This window comes from Camelina sativa, chromosome 14 (assembly GCF_030686135.1).
Source record: "Camelina sativa cultivar CO46 ecotype springtype chromosome 14, ASM3068613v1".
Lineage (NCBI taxonomy): Eukaryota > Viridiplantae > Streptophyta > Magnoliopsida > Brassicales > Brassicaceae > Camelina > Camelina sativa.
Window position 1 is genome coordinate 9,072,152 of NC_141893.1, and position 16,320 is coordinate 9,088,471.

The window sequence follows — 16,320 nt, forward strand, 5'->3', positions numbered from 1 at the left end:
CTTCAGCTACCAAAAGAATCAGATTTTGAATCCACCATTCTATATGCATCTGTATGTGTTTATATGTATATATATACACCAAACTTTATCCTACCGGTTTACCACGACAGAGGTTCAACCATTCATATAGTTTATTGCCAGAAAGCTTGTAGTGTCTATACACATGATGAAAGGGTTACGTAAACAGAACCACAACCAACCCCTGCAAGTTCCATTTTCCTTTTTCCTTCATCCGCCTGCAACCCTTTTTTTTACTTCTTCAGTGAGCAAGAACTACTTATGACCTGTAACAGCGGTAAAGTGGTGAGATTGATAACATTTGCAAGTATTGAAACTAAAACTTGCAGCTAATGTACCAAAGCTTACCTCTAGAATGCTAAAAACAAATAATTGCAAAGCTTAAACAGGAAGCCTGCCAATACTCTGAGTAGCTTTTACGTTTTTATCCTTAGTTTCTTATTTTCCTTTTCAGCAGTCTTCAAGAATTACTAACTGAAACCCAACAAATAACACCAATGTAGTGTATGTAAGCGAGTATCATCTCCAATCCAATTTAAACCCAAAAAAATACATCCAAAAAGCTTACGTTGATCAATTTTTCACCCCGTTGTTTGATCAGAACCACTACTTTGCATATACTGAGGAGTCTGGACAATGATACGTTGTTGTGTTGGAGCTGAAGCTGAAGGATATGGAGATTGAATAGCAGACATAGGTGAAGTGCCACCAAGCTGCAGAACATGACTTCCTGGATGAGAATAACCCTGAACTGCTGTATAACCATGACCACCGGGAATACTCTGACTCAATTGCCCGTATTGATACCCTGGTGAGTTAACTGCCCCAGGTACTCCATACACCTGAATGTACTGTTGACCCATGTAAGGACCATAAAATCCCTACAACACCATGAAGAGAAGACATGATTTTATAACTAAACAGTTCAAAATGCATAAAGAAAGTAAGGACTGCAGCAGTTTCAGACGCCTACCTGAGATTGTGAGTACATGTAGTCAGGTCCATATGGTGTAACCCTGAGAGAACACAAAATGGAACAACTAATATTAGACACAGATGAGTAAGTTTTTGCTAGACACTCTTTAAAAGAATATATATAAGACAAGTAGCAATTATACATCAATGTTTATACTATAAAGGGAAGTTGCTAAGCTAGGAGAAATGGCCTAAAGTGTCTACTCCATAATGTCCGTTGGAAAAATTAGATCATTTCGGCCCTATCAAAGTCGAAAAACATGTCATGACCTTGCCTGTCCAAAAAATAATTGAGTTCGGCCACATATCCTCTGCGATTATATTTTTGTATTCCTGCAAGTTACCAATCACAACATGTCACATCATAGTGCTACACTCAAGACACTAAGTGGTAGAAGATAACTATTCTACGCTTAGCTCGTCGAATATCTAAGTGATTGTCCATGCTGTGATCGGTAAATGCTACTTGACCAAAGTGACTGAACATATTCAACCTTTGTGAGATAGACTACCAATTAGACATTAGAACTGATACGCTTATCATAGTATGTCTGTTATAGCAGATTTACAATAGAACTTAAAATTGCGCAACTCACCCATAAGGGTACACCACTCCTTGTTGGTAGTTATAAGCAGGTGATAGCTGATGCGGATGGCTTCCAAATAGTGAACCGCGAGGACTCTGCACATTTCCAATATATGGGGGAGCAGGTCTTATCCGCCCTAACCAAACAAAATAAACAATGCAATAAATTAATGGTTTACACAGTGACAATCCATCGAAAAAAAACAGAATATTTCACCAACATTATAAAGGTTAAGTAATGAGACGAAAAGGAATAGATGAATACTGAAGCAAGACTGACCAGGAAAGCTGGGTATCATGGCATATTGCATAGGGACCCTAGGTCTCCCAAGAGAAGCGAGATTACAATTGGCGCGTCTGCCATCTATAATAGGTGTTGGGTCGACACAGGCTCTCCTAGCAGCCTCTGGATCTCGAAAAGTCACCTAAATCCACCATACAAATCATAAACATAGTAGTGAGTCATACTACAATCATGAACATATAAACAAACAGATATCTAAATCAAACGAATGAAAAGGACGTCCTATGGTTAGCAAAGATGGCTAGAAGTTTCATCAAAACCAGCATTTTTCGAATTCAACATCTATTTGTTTATTCAAAGAACTAGGAATCCTAAAGTCAAACAGATCATTTACCAAAAGTGTCACTATAGTTATAACTCTCAAACCAACATTTTGGTATCTAATAATTTCTAAGCATAAAATGGACGCAGAGGATGTTGTTCATTAGAAGCAGCCAAGAATAAACCAACTTGAGATATAGAAACATTAAAAGCATGAACAAAAAAAATTAGGATACTCACAAAGCCGTAACCTTTGGATCGACCAGTGTTCTTATCAGTAATAACGACGGCCTCAAGGATATCACCATATTGTTCGAAATGCCGACGAAGAGTCTCACTTTGAGTCTCCCACGCAAGGCCACCAACAAAGACTTTAGTAAAGGTTGTATCACCAAAAGGAGAGTTCAAGTAATGAAACCCAGAGCCAGGAATCGAATGATACGCCATGATTAGAACCAAAAGACAGAAACTTTTTACAATAGAAGACAACAAAAGACCCCTATAACTAGACCCAGTAAACCCTAGACAAAGTTTTGAGTGGTGGTTAAGATGAAGAAAACAGAACAAATCGAATTTGGAAAAGAGGAGATTCTAGGGTTTACCAGGGTATGCGAAGAGAAGAGGGAGAGAAACAGGAAAAGAAGAGAGATCGGACCCAACGAAACCTAATAAAGGATCATACTTGACAAGTAATGATCATGACAGAGAACAAAAAAAAAATAAAGAGATAAAATTTCCCGGGAAAAAAAACAGAACAATAAAAAAAAAGTTGGGGGAAAAGGGTTTTAAAAACTTTGGAAGATGGGCCACGGAAAGAAGAAGAGAAGAGTCTGTGCCGGGGTTAGGTACACAAGGATGGGTCGAGACTCGAGAGAGACGATTCACAGACGAATTAGAATCATCAAAGCGTTAGGGGAAATGGGAAAAGAGGGTCAGAATTAGAGTGATTTTAGGGATTTAGATAGAAAAGAAAAGAGTGGGGGAATTTTAACATTGATGATGATGATGATGAAGAAGTTGGTGATGACGAAGACGATGATGCGTGATTATTTGATTCATGAATTGTTCGAGAGAGAGAGAGAGAGAGAAATTGTAAAAAAGAGTTTGTTCTTCTTCTTCGCCCCCCCCCCCCCCATACTAATGGGTCCCGCTCAAAATCGTATTAATAATACTAATTATCGTTTTAATTTAATAATCAACACTGTAAGCCTGTAACTAAAGGTTAACACTTAACAGAGAGAATTTGAGAAACAAACATCAGTGTGTAATGGAGTTTAACCAATGCGTCTTCTTAACGATCACGATCTCCATCTTTGATTACAAGATAAGACGGGAGAAACTTGGGAAGAATCAACGCGGCCACTAGACACAAAACTACCAAAACCACCACTGACAAGCTTGAGTAAGGTATGCCTAAGAGCTGTTCTTCACAAACTGTTACCAACGAAAGAAGAGAGTTTACAGATTTCAAAATATGCATTTTCATTCACTGCAACTTCAATGTAGTGAAAATAATTGATGATAGCAAGTGAAAAGAAAGAAGCTTGCCTATGTTGTAAATGACGAAGGATCGTTCTTTGAAATTTGGTATAGCCACGATTCCTTCAGGTTCAACCGTCACCAAAACATACAATCCGTCCTAAATCAGAAACAAAAATGACTCAAGGTTCTTATCTCATCAACGTTTCAAAGTTGTAGGAAATCATTTGAAGATGATGACCAATACCTTGTTATAAACTTCTTCAAGACTCTCGGTTTTGAAGATCAGTTTCTCAGTGTTGAGTAATCTCCTCATCTGGTTCAGCTTCAAACCAACCTCACCATTCTTCAGTAATTGCAGCGAAAATAGAGCCGGTATCTGTTATAATCATCAAAGCAAAAAAATCAGCTTATTCAACAAGGACAACAAGAAAAGTTGGAAACAATATAAAAAGCAAGAACAAGCAAGATAACAAACAAAAAATTTGACATACAGAAGCTGGGTACGATATCTTGACTTCATACCAAGAATTTGACTTAAGCCCTTCCAATTTGTAAACTCGAGAACCAGACTGCAATGGCAGTGTCTCCTTCCATAGTTCCTTCCCAGCATATAAAGTTTTCCCATCAAACCTAAGAGACACATCCCCTAATCACATCATGTCCCATTGTACCCAATAAAGAATCCAAATAGGGAAAATAATGTGAAAGACGATTACGCACACTTACAGTCTCTCATGGCTGTAACAAGGCACCATATTTATGAAGACGATTACACAGATAAGCAAGCAGCATCCTCTATCACGTAACACTAGCATCCTATAAACTCATGAGAAACAAATCCCAAAGTAATCTTTACAGTTTTGTTCTCTCAGCGACACGAAAAGAAGGATTAATCAATCTAAATCGAATCGACTTACCCGTGAGCAGACTCTCACCGGAGATGATAGATTCTCCGTGATCCTTGGATCGACGGCCTGAGGAGGAACACGATTCCGACGACTTCTATCGGAGCTTGATTTGATTCCTCCACTCGATCGAAAAGATGCGATGCTGCTTGAGATTTGGGCCTTCTATTATTAATTAATTGAGCTGAAATAACTTTATTGGGCTACGTAAGGCCCAATATACTATATATAATACACACTGTGATTGTAATTTAGCTAGTAGACAAAACAGTAACAACGGATCGTGGCCGTACACGTCAAATCTTACGAGAATCGGGTCAGAAACCGTACCACGTGGACAGATCTCCACGTCGTAATACCTACGTGGCGAGTTCTAAGAATAGTTTTTGTCCTGTCTTGGTTTTTGGTGTGTAGGGACCTCGTCAATATGGGGGCCCAAAAGGCTTCGGACAGACACACTAACTCAGAAAGTCCAAAAGAGTCAGGTAAACATGTAGGCTCCATTTATAAAACCAAATTGGCAATTTGCCCATGTTGCTTCCTTCCCCTACTTAAATAAATAGTTAAATCTATTCAATCAACTCACCTTTATAATTTACTGTTATCTTACGTCGTCAATAAATTTCACCTTTAGTTCTAACAAATAATAATATACTAAATTTTAATCCGCGGTGTATAATTTTTTAAAAAATAATAATATTTTAATTTTTTTGTTTTTTATATTTAATTTGTTTTGTTTAATTAAATAATAATTTTGTTTGGATTGTCAATTATTAGAACAATAATAGAGGAAATAAATACATAAATATGTAATTTATTAGCTATTGTCGGATTAAGTCACAATTTTACCAATGATTTAATTGTTTTACAAAATTTTAGTTAAATACCCTGATTTAATATGTCTAATATTCTTATATTAGTGGTATTGACCAAATAATTAAAGGAAGATTTAACCCGTGTTTCAAAACCAGATAATTTAATGATCCGTGTTTCTAACCGAATTTTTAAATTTAAGAGATCAGACAGTCTCTAAAGATCTATTAAAATAGGTTTGGAGATTTTTATGGGATTAAAAATTTAATGTGTAGAGTTGTTTTTGGAAAAATCGAAGTGTATAGATGTTGTCAAGCTATTCATGGCAATAAATGTATTAAATTATGTCGATTTAAATAGTTATATTAAATGAGTTTCCAGGAATTGTTATTTTAGGAAAATAGTTAGAGGTTAATGTTGTAAATAAACAAATTAAATAACCAAAACTTCAAGGGTAAAACACAAAATGTACTTCAAAAATAATAATATAGGTGTATAAACTATAAACCAACATATTCAATAAAACACTTCTTTCGTTTGATTGCTTAAAATAGTTTATAACTTCACTTCGCATCCCCTATATAGTAAAACAGAAGTACATAACCTTTTTTGGTGGACTATATAATTTTTATAAGTTGGTTACAAAATGGGTTATAAATTAAATATAGGTTGGTTACAAATAAATGTTATAGATTAATATTAATTGGTCAATCTGTGGACTATATGAATACAATTAAGAATATCCCAAAGAATCTTCTTAAAGAGAATATTCCAATGATTTATACAATTTCCTAAATAAAATCTTTAGTATTCAATGTATTGTTACAAAATATATACTGTTAGACATAAAAATATACTCTTAGGCGTAAAAATGAATAAAATCTTGGCAATTTATCACACTTGATCGTGATTTCTGAGATCTTATTGTGCAGTTGAAAATAAAATCTTACCTAAGCACGGCTCATATTAAAAAACTTTCACCAAACATGTTCAAAAATTAAAATAGAAACAAATAACAAACATAAACATTTCTCATACATAAAATTACAAAATTAACAATATAACACTTACAAATATATGTTTTTTCATGTCACCATATTTAGCATATGATTTTATTGCATAATGTTTTATCCAAAAAAACTTTTAAAAACAATCATATAAATTATATTTTATTCTAAAATTATAATATAAATAAAAGGAATTTCAATCCGTGTTCTAGCCCGGATCCTAATCTAGTTAATATGTATAATGTAAAGTTATAAACTGAGAAGGCTTGTTCACATTCCAAATGACTGTAGAAACTAGTAGGCATGGGTATAAAATCCGAATCCGAAAATCCGAATCGTATCCAAACCGAAATAAGCGGATTAAAACCGAAGCGATATTAAGGAAATAACCAATCGGTTTTTGGCTTTCATTATTTTGGATATCGGATATTATCCGATCCGAACCGATATCCAATAGATATCCGAATATAACCGAACATATAAAAAATAGTTGATATTCCGATAAATATGCCTCGCATCTTTTATGTATTTGTATGGTTCTGTGAGAACTTTGTCATTTACTTAATTTCTATATTCTTTTTTTAATACTCTATTAGTATGGTTATTTGGGTACAATAAGATTAAAAACTATTCGGATAAAACATTGTCCAATAACTTTTGGTTTGATTTTGATTATCGACAATTATACCCGAACCGATCCAAAATTTGAATTATCCGAACCGAAACCGATCTGAATTTTATAAATACCCAAATGGATGTTATAGTCAATATCCAAAAAAACCAAAATTCGAAAAATCCGAACCGAATCCGATCCAATATCCAAACCTCCCTGCCTAGAAACTAGAAACAAATGAAAGAGGCAATTAATTTTGACAAAACACTTTGGTTTTGTTTTCTTCTTCGGGCTTTATAAATAAAATAATTAAAAAAAAATTGGTGGATGGGGGTGGTGGTAGATCACAAGTTGCCAAAGATGTGAGAATGGGATTGGGCATTATCGAAAAAGTTGACCCGTAATTTCTGATTGATCACAACTGCTTTTGAATTATTTTTCTATAAAAAATAATAGTGTGGAATCTGGAGACCACTAATTATAATTGATTTTTACTAGCTCCTGTTAACTTGTGACCATCATTACGTTGGTTAAAATTTATTATTATACACAAATTAATTTTATAGTAACATAGGTATATTTGGGAAACCAAGTAAGTTCTCCAGATTGATAGGAGCAATATAATACAGATTTTTCATCCTATTTATTTAGTTGTCTATCAGTCTATAGAGAATAAAAATGTCAAGTCAAAGTCGTAAGAGTTAAATAATCCTTTTTATATACTATAATACACCTTCATATATCGCTTTATAATACATAGAAAAATCAGAAGAGACTACACCACAAAAACAACAATGGACAGGGATATGACCATATAATTATTGATCCATAGAATAAATTGAAAGAGTTCTAGCTTAGATTAACGGCACTAACACAAACTATTAAACTACATATCATATAGTATATTTAGCTAATATACATCGTTGGAGTAATTCATATCATACAAATGCATGATTGCTAACAAATAAAACTAAAAAGAAAATAATGTAAAAGTTTTCGGAATAAATATAGAAAATAAAATAAGATAGGGGTATTTCTGTTTTCATCCACTTGACCATATATTTATTTATTTTGCCAAATTTGTATTTTTCTTCTTTGTGCCAAACAAATTTATTACACCAATTCACTTGAATAAAGGGAAATTAGTATTTCTTCTTGTACAAAGCAAAGGAGCGGACATGTTAGATTCCGTGCGACAAACCAAAAAGTATGATTTGATTGACAATTTGATATAAAGAGCTCGATTAGACTTGTTGATTGTTTTTTATGTAAAGCTTTTTACATCCATAATCAACTGCCAATAAATAAACATTTCAAGTATAATACTAGTAAACTTGGTCCTGATGATGGTAGTCAGCCAATTGATTTGGTAAGTCTTTCGGAGAAAAATATAAAATATATCCAGATTCGGAGTTAAAAAGTCGTTACAATACCCGTTTTTATTTAGTCCAAAAAAGCCACATATAGTAAATTCTTTTTTTTTTTTTTTTTTTTTTTGTGTGTGTGTGTGTGTGCACCAATTCTAATACTATTTAGTTTAAACTGCTAGCATAATTAAGAAAATGTACAATTTTATCTTCAAAAGACACGGTACGTGTAGACTAGATACATAACTTTTCTAAAGTGTAAACTACTGGAATGACGTTACCATCTCATACATATACCCAAAAAAAAAAGCTATATATGGGCATCCCGTAAATCTTAAGCATCCCAATTTGTTGTCTGGATTATTATTTTTTTGGTTAAAGAGGGCAATATATCTAATATCCCCGACGTTTCCTTATTTTTATAATCATGTCCGACCTCACAAGACTATACTTGGATTATCTCTCCGAACAAGCAGTATCCTTTTGAGATGTTTACATCGCTGACAAACAAGAAATGATATTTTGATCGATGTGTGTTTGTCCGAATAATTATTACTGATTTATTCCATGTTTGGTGACATTATAAAACTCTTACGGGTACTAAGAAAAGCTTAAGTTATCTCTTATGACACATGTGCGGTAAATTTTAGTAAGTTTTAATATTGAATTCCACGTGACAATAACTGGACGTATCGGTTCAGTAATACATATCTTAAATTACTAATTAGAGAAAAACTGGTTCATCCGTCTTAGACTAGTAGCGTCTACGAAAACTTAGGGCAGTCGCATATTTATAGACTTGCATGATGTGCTTACTGCTTAATTTGGCGTGTAGCTCTCGGTAGGGATTATATTATATATATGCACTGAACACCTCCCGCTTATTTTCTAAGTTTCTCGGATGATAGCACATGTACATTTCGTTTTCAATTTACATATGAGATAATAATAATAAAATACAAATTATATTGGACCAGCTTATATTTTTCGATAGTTGTAACACGCAAACAAAAGTTCACGTACGTATTTTGCTTTTGAGATAACTAGAAATACGGGCAAAAGAAGCGAAAGTAAGTTAGATAGATTCGGGAGGAGGAGTACTGCGATTGGATAAGGTATTGACCAAGTACCGATGATTCCGACCACCTCCACGTGGTCACGCAGCTTGCCTTTCACTTTCATGCTCTGACATTTTGACCGCACGTGACTTTTGTCTGTGCACGTGCGAACCAAACTAACGTGTGCGGTTCAAGGACATTGCACCGAGCCCTGACTCGCCAGGTTGCGCCGATGAAAACGACGGTCCGCGGGTCCCGCATGCCATGAAGATGGACGGTTTGATCCGATCCGTTTCCTGCTTTCCTACTGAGGATCGGGTCCCACACATGGTTCAGGCCACATGCCTCCACGTTGAAGGAGCTTAGGTGTTACTATATGGGTGCAGTTAAAAATTATGACAACCAGTCACGGTCCGATGTGAGGTCATGCATTAATGGGTCGGATCGAGTTAATTAGCCAGTTCAATACATTAATATATGCAATAATTTGGATGGGTTGATGCAATTGGTAAGTGTTTTAGGGTTATCCATTTTTTTTGTAAAAATTAAACTACGAAAGACGATATTCATTTTTATATAAAAACGTATAAATGATTTCTATATATAAAAAAGATCTGTGTCAAAGTGGGTTTTTCTGTTTTTATTTTTGTATGTTGTTATATTCATGTTAGAGAAAGTGTAGATCAGATTAATACTACACATCTATCTTAACATTTTCTGAGTACATTTTTGTGACATCCTTTCTTATTTCTGTATCCATATAAATCCCAACTAAATTCTCTACAATCTTTACAACCAAACATGATGATTTCATTATTTAATAATATTAATTTCTTAAAATCTATCTACCTAATTTAAAGCAATATGTTAGATTAAAATATAATTTTCCTTTCACTTTTATTTAATCTTATGTTTAATTATTTAAATTACTATTTAATATATTAAGTTAATAAAATTTTAGATTTTTTTAGTATATGATGTGATTTGAATTTTTATAAACGGATATATATTTTTAAAATTGTTTTAAAATTTTTGTAACCAAACAAGTATATTCGGATATAGATTATTTCACATCTGAGTTATTTTAATATATAATGAATATCTATCTTAACCTTTTTATTAATTATTGTGAGAACACATATATAAAAATGTAACAATTATATTAAAACTCAAAAAAATTTGATCTATTTATAATATATTCAAAAGTTTTTTTAAAAAAATTATCCCGTGGTGTATAACAGGGTCAAACCTAATGTATAAGTTAAAAAAGAGGAGTACTAATCAATTATTTTTGAAAATGCTAATACTCCTCCTATCATCTAATTTGACATTGTGATAATTATTAACTAGTCTTTCACATTAATGGATCATTTAACTTTCTCCAAACGTATCATTAGAAAGGGTCCACTCCGTCTTACGATATTTAAAGGAATGAATATATAGATCTCATTATGATAAAAGGGACATTATATTATCTAGATTGATTGTGCTTTGTTATGCGGCTTATGCTCTCTTCCATGACAATAAAAGTGGATATAAATAAATATCAGATGTAACAAGTGGGAAACTTTAGAAAGAACATCGATTCTTTGATATCTAATTAGCTCGGGTTCAAGCTCAACTATAGATAGTTTAGTAATAGCAAACAAACAAACACACACACAAATAAATTGGCTGGAGTTGGAAATAAATTAATAATTAATAATCAATCAATAAAGCAAAGGTTAATCAATAATTGTTCTGCAACGCTTAAAAGTGACTAATCCTCTCTTTTTTATTACTAAAGATTGTTCCTATCCGTTTGTTTTAGTGAAGAACGTGGGTTCGCCTTTATTGTAGTATATTTGCTAACCATATACAATACTATAAGATAAGGACCCGTATTTACTAATTATGTTTCGTTATTTAATTCGAATTTCCATTTAATTACAAGATTAGTTGACAAAGTATATATATAAACTATTTGAATATGCAACTAGCTAGTAAGGATGATGCAACTTGTTACTAAATTTTAGAATACTGTACAAAGAAGCTTCAGTACATTAAAATTTAAGAGAAGACGAAATAGTATTTGTCAGTTTCCTTTATACGAAAAACGTTTTAGTGACTAAGAACATAAAAAAATCAGTAACATGATCAGTAATATTTAGTAGATAATTTTCGTTTCAACATAAATTTCACGCGCTTTAAAGGGATGCTAGATTTTTTTTTTTTTGACAATCAAAGGGATGCTAGATTTATATACATTAAAACCTCTATAAATTAATAAGGTCGGGACCACGATATTTTATTAATTTATAGAGGTTTTAATTTATCGATAAATTAATAATTATTAATTTATCGATAAATTAATATTGATTTCCATTTTCATAGTTTTGAATATTTTCGACTAAAAATAAGATATTTTTGTTATAATTCACATTTTTACATTTCTTAATTTTCTAATTTTGGCTATCGTAATATGATTGATGTCAATTGTTTACTAGATTATCAAAGTGAAAATGATAAATGTTTAAAAGTTCATAGTTTAGAAGAAATTGTTGTTACTATTCTTCATGATGAAGTCAAAGAAGATATTACAGTATCTTTATAACCAATTACACGTAAAACTATCGCTTATAAGATGCTCTACAATTGTTGGATACAATTTGAGAAAACAACACAAAAGTTTTTGATGCAATGAAAAAAATTATAGAAGAGTTCCAACAAGAATGCAAATTCAAGAATAGGCAAACATATATTTTACTAAATTTTCTTGGCTATATATATATATATATATATATAGTTTATATCATTATTAATTTATAATATTGATGAGACTATATTTTTACATAGGATTTCAAAAAAAAGTATTAGCTTATCATTTTATCAAATTATGTCATTTTTTATACCATCCCAATTCAGAACTGGAAAAATTTATTAATTTATAATAAATATTAATTTATAGAATATTAATTTATAGAGATTGTACTGTAGTATATCTTTGTACCCAACCAACTTCTACTTGAAATTTTTTCAACATGATACGTTTTCGTTTTTTTTTTGTTTTTTTAAACTAACAATACGTTTTCACTATCTTTTGATTCTCTTCTAAATAATTTCCCACAAAATTCAAAACTTATTCTCAAAAATTTTATTCTTTTATTATATCCGATTGGAGCCAAAGAAATCAAAAACCTGTGACGAACCCCTAGTTTTGTTTGGGATCTTATGTAAGGATAGCCACTTACACACAAACTTTTTTGTCGGCTTGTGTGAATTATGTATTAATAAACTTCAAAAAAAACATGAGTATTATTCATAATAATAATTGTTATTATGATTAAATTAATTGATATAATAATAAAAGGGACTGTTTCTCCGCTAAATTCTCGGTGTATGTCTTTGCTTTTACTTTCCTCGTTCAAGGAGAGGACCAACAATTTATTGCAGAGTCGCACATGAATCTCAAGCTTCTCTCTCCTTTTTTTCTCCAGAGCACATCAGAGTCACTAAATTACGACTCGTATGCAAGAAGAAACTGCTTCTTCCTCTTGCCCTAAATCAACTAGGGTTTCCTCTTACCTTTCCTGAGACTACTAAAAGAGATCATTTAACATAAGTCACCTTTTTTTTCTTTCTTTATCTTTTGCTTAGTCTTTAGTTTAGTTCTGTTCTTGGTCTGTTTCTATATTTTGTCGGCTTGCGTAACCGATCACACCTTAATGCTTTAGCTATTGGTTCCTCAAAATCCTGAGTTTTGACTTCTCGATCTGAGTTTTTCTTGTTTCTCTCTTCACCTCCGCAATATATGAGCGAGAAGGATCAAGAATCAAGCATCAAGAAATTGATTTGAGCTGGCGAATAAGCAGTGGTGGGAGAGAGAATTAGTAGATGCGCCGGCGATGGAAGGCGGCTACGAGCAAGGCGGTGGAGCTTCTAGATACTTTCATAACCTCTTCAGACCGGAGATTCACCACCAGCACCTTCAACCGCAGGGTGGAATCAATCTTATCGACCAGCATCATCATCATCAGCAACAACAGCAGCAACAACAGCAACAGCAACCGTCGGATGATTCAAGAGAATCTGAACACTCAAACAAGGATCATCATCAACAGGGTCGACCCGATTCAGACCCGAACACATCAAGCTCAACACCAGGGAAACGGCCACGTGGACGTCCGCCGGGATCTAAGAACAAAGCAAAGCCACCGATCATAGTAACCCGCGACAGCCCCAACGCGCTTAGATCTCACGTCCTTGAAGTATCTCCCGGAGCTGACATAGTTGAGAGTGTTTCAACTTACGCTAGGCGGAGAGGGAGAGGCGTCTCCGTTTTAGGAGGGAATGGCACCGTTTCTAACGTCACTCTCCGTCAGCCAGTCACTCCCGGAAACGGTGGTGGTGTGTCCGGAGGAGGAGGAGTTGTGACTTTACATGGAAGGTTTGAGATTCTTTCACTAACGGGGACTGTTTTGCCACCTCCTGCGCCGCCTGGTGCAGGTGGTTTGTCAATATTTCTAGCCGGTGGGCAAGGTCAGGTTGTTGGAGGAAGCGTGGTGGCTCCGCTTATTACATCAGCTCCAGTTATACTAATGGCTGCTTCGTTCTCAAATGCGGTTTTTGAGAGACTACCAATGGAAGAGGAAGAAGAAGAAGGTGCTGGTGCTGGTGCGGGCGGAGGAGGAGGAGGAGGACCACCGCAGATGCAGCAAGCTCCATCAGCGTCGCCGCCGTCAGGAGTGACCGGTCAGGGACAGTTAGGAGGTAATGTGGGTGGTTATGGGTTTTCTGGTGATCCTCATTTGCTTGGATGGGGAGCTGGAACACCTTCAAGACCACCTTTTTAATCGAATTTTAAATGTCCGGAAATTTATGTGTTTTTATCAACTTGTGGAGTCGTCTTTCTCTTTTGGGATCTTTGGTGTTTAATGTTTAGCAGCTGATATGCATATTTGATTTCTCCTATTTTTCTTTTCTTCTCATCTTTGATAGATGTTAGAGAAATGCATATTTTTGTTGCTCGTGCTATTAGTAAAACTTCTCCATATCATGTATGCCTTTCTTTTATTCATTGCTAGGGTTTCGTGCTGCAGTATACCCTATTAGTGTTATTATAATTAGCTCGATTTGATAGATGTATAGGTCTATTTATTAATGAGTTCATTATTCTTTAAGTTTTTTTTTTTAGCTTCACGACGTATTCTTGATGATGAAGTATATCTGTGGGTACATCTCGGAAGTTGCACTATATATATATATATATACTGTGCCGGTCAGGTGAAATCCGAGACCCAATACGGAAAAAAATTAGGATTTATATATTTTTTTAAAAAATAATAAAGTATTAAAAGCTGATATTTGTTTTGCTAATTATATGGAGCGGTCAAAAAAAATTATATATTAACTTCTAAAATTTTGGGATTTTTTGGTAATTATGGTGACATTTTTGCTAATTTTAAAACCTATTTATTAATTATGGGATATTTTTCAAATTAGGAGTCTTTTAACTAATTTTTGGATTTTTTGGAAGCCTATTATTGGACATTTTTCAAATTATGAGGCATTTTTACTAATTTTTTGGGGGGGGGGGGGTTTGACTTTTGAGACCTTATTAGTTTTTAGAAAACCTCTAAAATGGGCTTCGATTGAGGCCCCATACGAATGTTTTATTAGAAATGGTGAAGGGCCGAGCTTATATATATTGGTTTATTCTACAATACGTTTCCATGATCATATACTCTAATATAGTTTTGATGTTAATAACGTTTAGGACGCAAATATTTCCCATAACATTCATTATAACTTTTGTTCACAACTTCAATGTAATACTATATAACTATGAGGTCAAAACTTTAAACTTAGTGTACATATTCATTAAAATGTTTAGTGCATTTATCTAAATTTTGTAGTTATATATATTTGTATAGAATCTTTTAAACCGCGTATACTTAAAGATCACAACTTCAATGTAATATTTATCAATTAAATGTTAAGAATTAGCCAACACATTGATCGAAACGTAGTGTATCTAAACGGTGTAGTTAATCATTCGACTGTTTATAACGTATATTTAGCCGTTTGAACAGTTTAAATTCGATTGACTATGTGTAAATAGCTATCCAAAATCGTTTAGGGACATGACCGTGTAAGCGATCTCTCACCTTGTCTTACTATCTAGGAGAAAAAAATAACGGCAATTAGAAATATTTAGCGTTTAGAGACAGTTGTCTAAACTGTGTTATACAAATACGACATGCATGTATACTTGGGGGTAATGGCCATGTCAATATGTTTTTCATTCGACCACAAAAGTTACTTGCATTCCCTACATAAAATATTTGCATGAATGCTTCAGTTAGCTAGACCGGTCCGATCTTTTCTAAGAGAGTTGTAAAGTGTAACCTAACAACATGACCATTCAAGGCACAAGTAGCTTTAAGCAAATATTTTGTAGGTCACATATATACTGTTCATGTTACAAACGTAGTTTTTGTTTAAGATTTCGAACCTCTTGATTTTGGCTGGTATGAAGAATCTATCTCTCAAGCAAATATATTTATGGTTTCAAATATATTTATGGTTTTGTACCGGTTTATGTATTCTCATTTTCGTGTTCTTCCACTACAAAACGCGGTTATTCATATATATATATATATATAAACAAATTCATAGAAACATATATATATATATATATATTGATAGAAAAATAAGAAAATGAAATAATTTTGGAATAAGGACATGAAAAGTGCAAATTGTCTAACTAGAGATATAAATATTTAGTAATGAAGCATGCAAATTTATATTCTGCTAAAATCTAATGATATTCGTAAATTAGAATGGAATCATCATCGTACATTCCACTGAAAAATATATAAACAAATTCATAGAAACATTTTCTTTTGCAATTATGCAAAAAAAATTTGGTTATTTATTCTTTTATCTTTCG

At 33.3% G+C, this 16,320-nt stretch overlaps 2 protein-coding genes and 1 pseudogene across 11 annotated transcripts; 1 reads left to right on the forward strand and 2 right to left on the reverse strand.

Annotated features, from left to right (window-relative positions):
- Positions 1-23: 23 nt before the first annotated feature.
- Positions 24-3,287, reverse strand: LOC104740781 (putative RNA-binding protein ARP1). Of its 4 annotated transcripts, none has more exons than XM_087484418.1 (8): positions 2,385-3,278; positions 1,860-2,004; positions 1,590-1,716; positions 1,269-1,326; positions 992-1,034; positions 587-899; positions 367-492; positions 24-284 (listed from the first exon to the last, which is right to left on the reverse strand). In XM_087484418.1, the coding sequence occupies exons 3-6, from the start codon at positions 1,681-1,683 to the stop codon at positions 600-602; spliced, it is 495 nt and encodes a 164-aa protein (XP_087340544.1). In that variant the 5' UTR covers positions 1,684-1,716; positions 1,860-2,004; positions 2,385-3,278; the 3' UTR covers positions 24-284; positions 367-492; positions 587-599. The 4 variants fall into 4 exon arrangements, with proteins under 4 accessions (XP_087340544.1, XP_087340543.1, XP_010459779.2 ...); XM_087484417.1 differs by having other exon boundaries at positions 1,264-1,326; positions 2,385-3,261; XM_010461477.3 differs by lacking the exon at positions 1,269-1,326 and having other exon boundaries at positions 2,385-3,287.
- Positions 3,288-3,310: 23 nt separating this feature from the next.
- Positions 3,311-4,728, reverse strand: LOC104740782 (uncharacterized). 6 transcript variants are annotated; one of them, XM_010461479.3, is made up of 6 exons: positions 4,544-4,728; positions 4,353-4,442; positions 4,118-4,256; positions 3,871-4,002; positions 3,693-3,783; positions 3,311-3,578 (listed from the first exon to the last, which is right to left on the reverse strand). In XM_010461479.3, exons 2-6 carry the CDS (start codon positions 4,439-4,441, stop codon positions 3,436-3,438), a joined length of 594 nt encoding a protein of 197 aa, XP_010459781.2. In that variant the 5' UTR covers position 4,442; positions 4,544-4,728; the 3' UTR covers positions 3,311-3,435. The 6 variants fall into 6 exon arrangements, with proteins under 6 accessions (XP_010459781.2, XP_087340546.1, XP_087340547.1 ...); XM_087484420.1 differs by having other exon boundaries at positions 4,347-4,442; positions 4,544-4,722; XM_087484421.1 differs by having other exon boundaries at positions 4,149-4,256; positions 4,544-4,678.
- An 8,017-nt stretch (positions 4,729-12,745) lies between these two features.
- On the forward strand, positions 12,746-14,424 carry LOC104740783 (AT-hook motif nuclear-localized protein 27 pseudogene; annotated as a pseudogene). The gene has a single exon (XR_015579358.1). The product of XR_015579358.1 is annotated as an AT-hook motif nuclear-localized protein 27 pseudogene (transcript).
- Positions 14,425-16,320: the final 1,896 nt, after the last annotated feature.

Bases quoted from the DNA above. Each gene is read 5' to 3' on its own strand.
- LOC104740781 (XM_010461477.3), bottom strand. From the start codon at position 2,591: ATGGCGTATCATTCGATTCCTGGCTCTGGGTTTCATTACTTGAACTCT. The intron at 2,005-2,384 runs GTGAGTATCCTA...TGGTGGATTTAG, and splicing joins GATCCAAAGGTTACGGCTTT to GTGACTTTTCGAGATCCAGA. The intron at 1,035-1,589 runs GTGAGTTGCGCA...GTGTTCTCTCAG, and splicing joins GGAGTGGTGTACCCTTATGG to GGTTACACCATATGGACCTG.
- LOC104740782 (XM_010461479.3), bottom strand. From the start codon at position 4,441: ATGCTAGTGTTACGTGATAGAGGATGCTGCTTGCTTATCTGTGTAATC. The intron at 4,003-4,117 runs GTATGTCAAATT...TGATTATAACAG, and splicing joins AGATATCGTACCCAGCTTCT to ATACCGGCTCTATTTTCGCT. The intron at 3,784-3,870 runs GTATTGGTCATC...TTTCTGATTTAG, and splicing joins TTGAAGAAGTTTATAACAAG to GACGGATTGTATGTTTTGGT.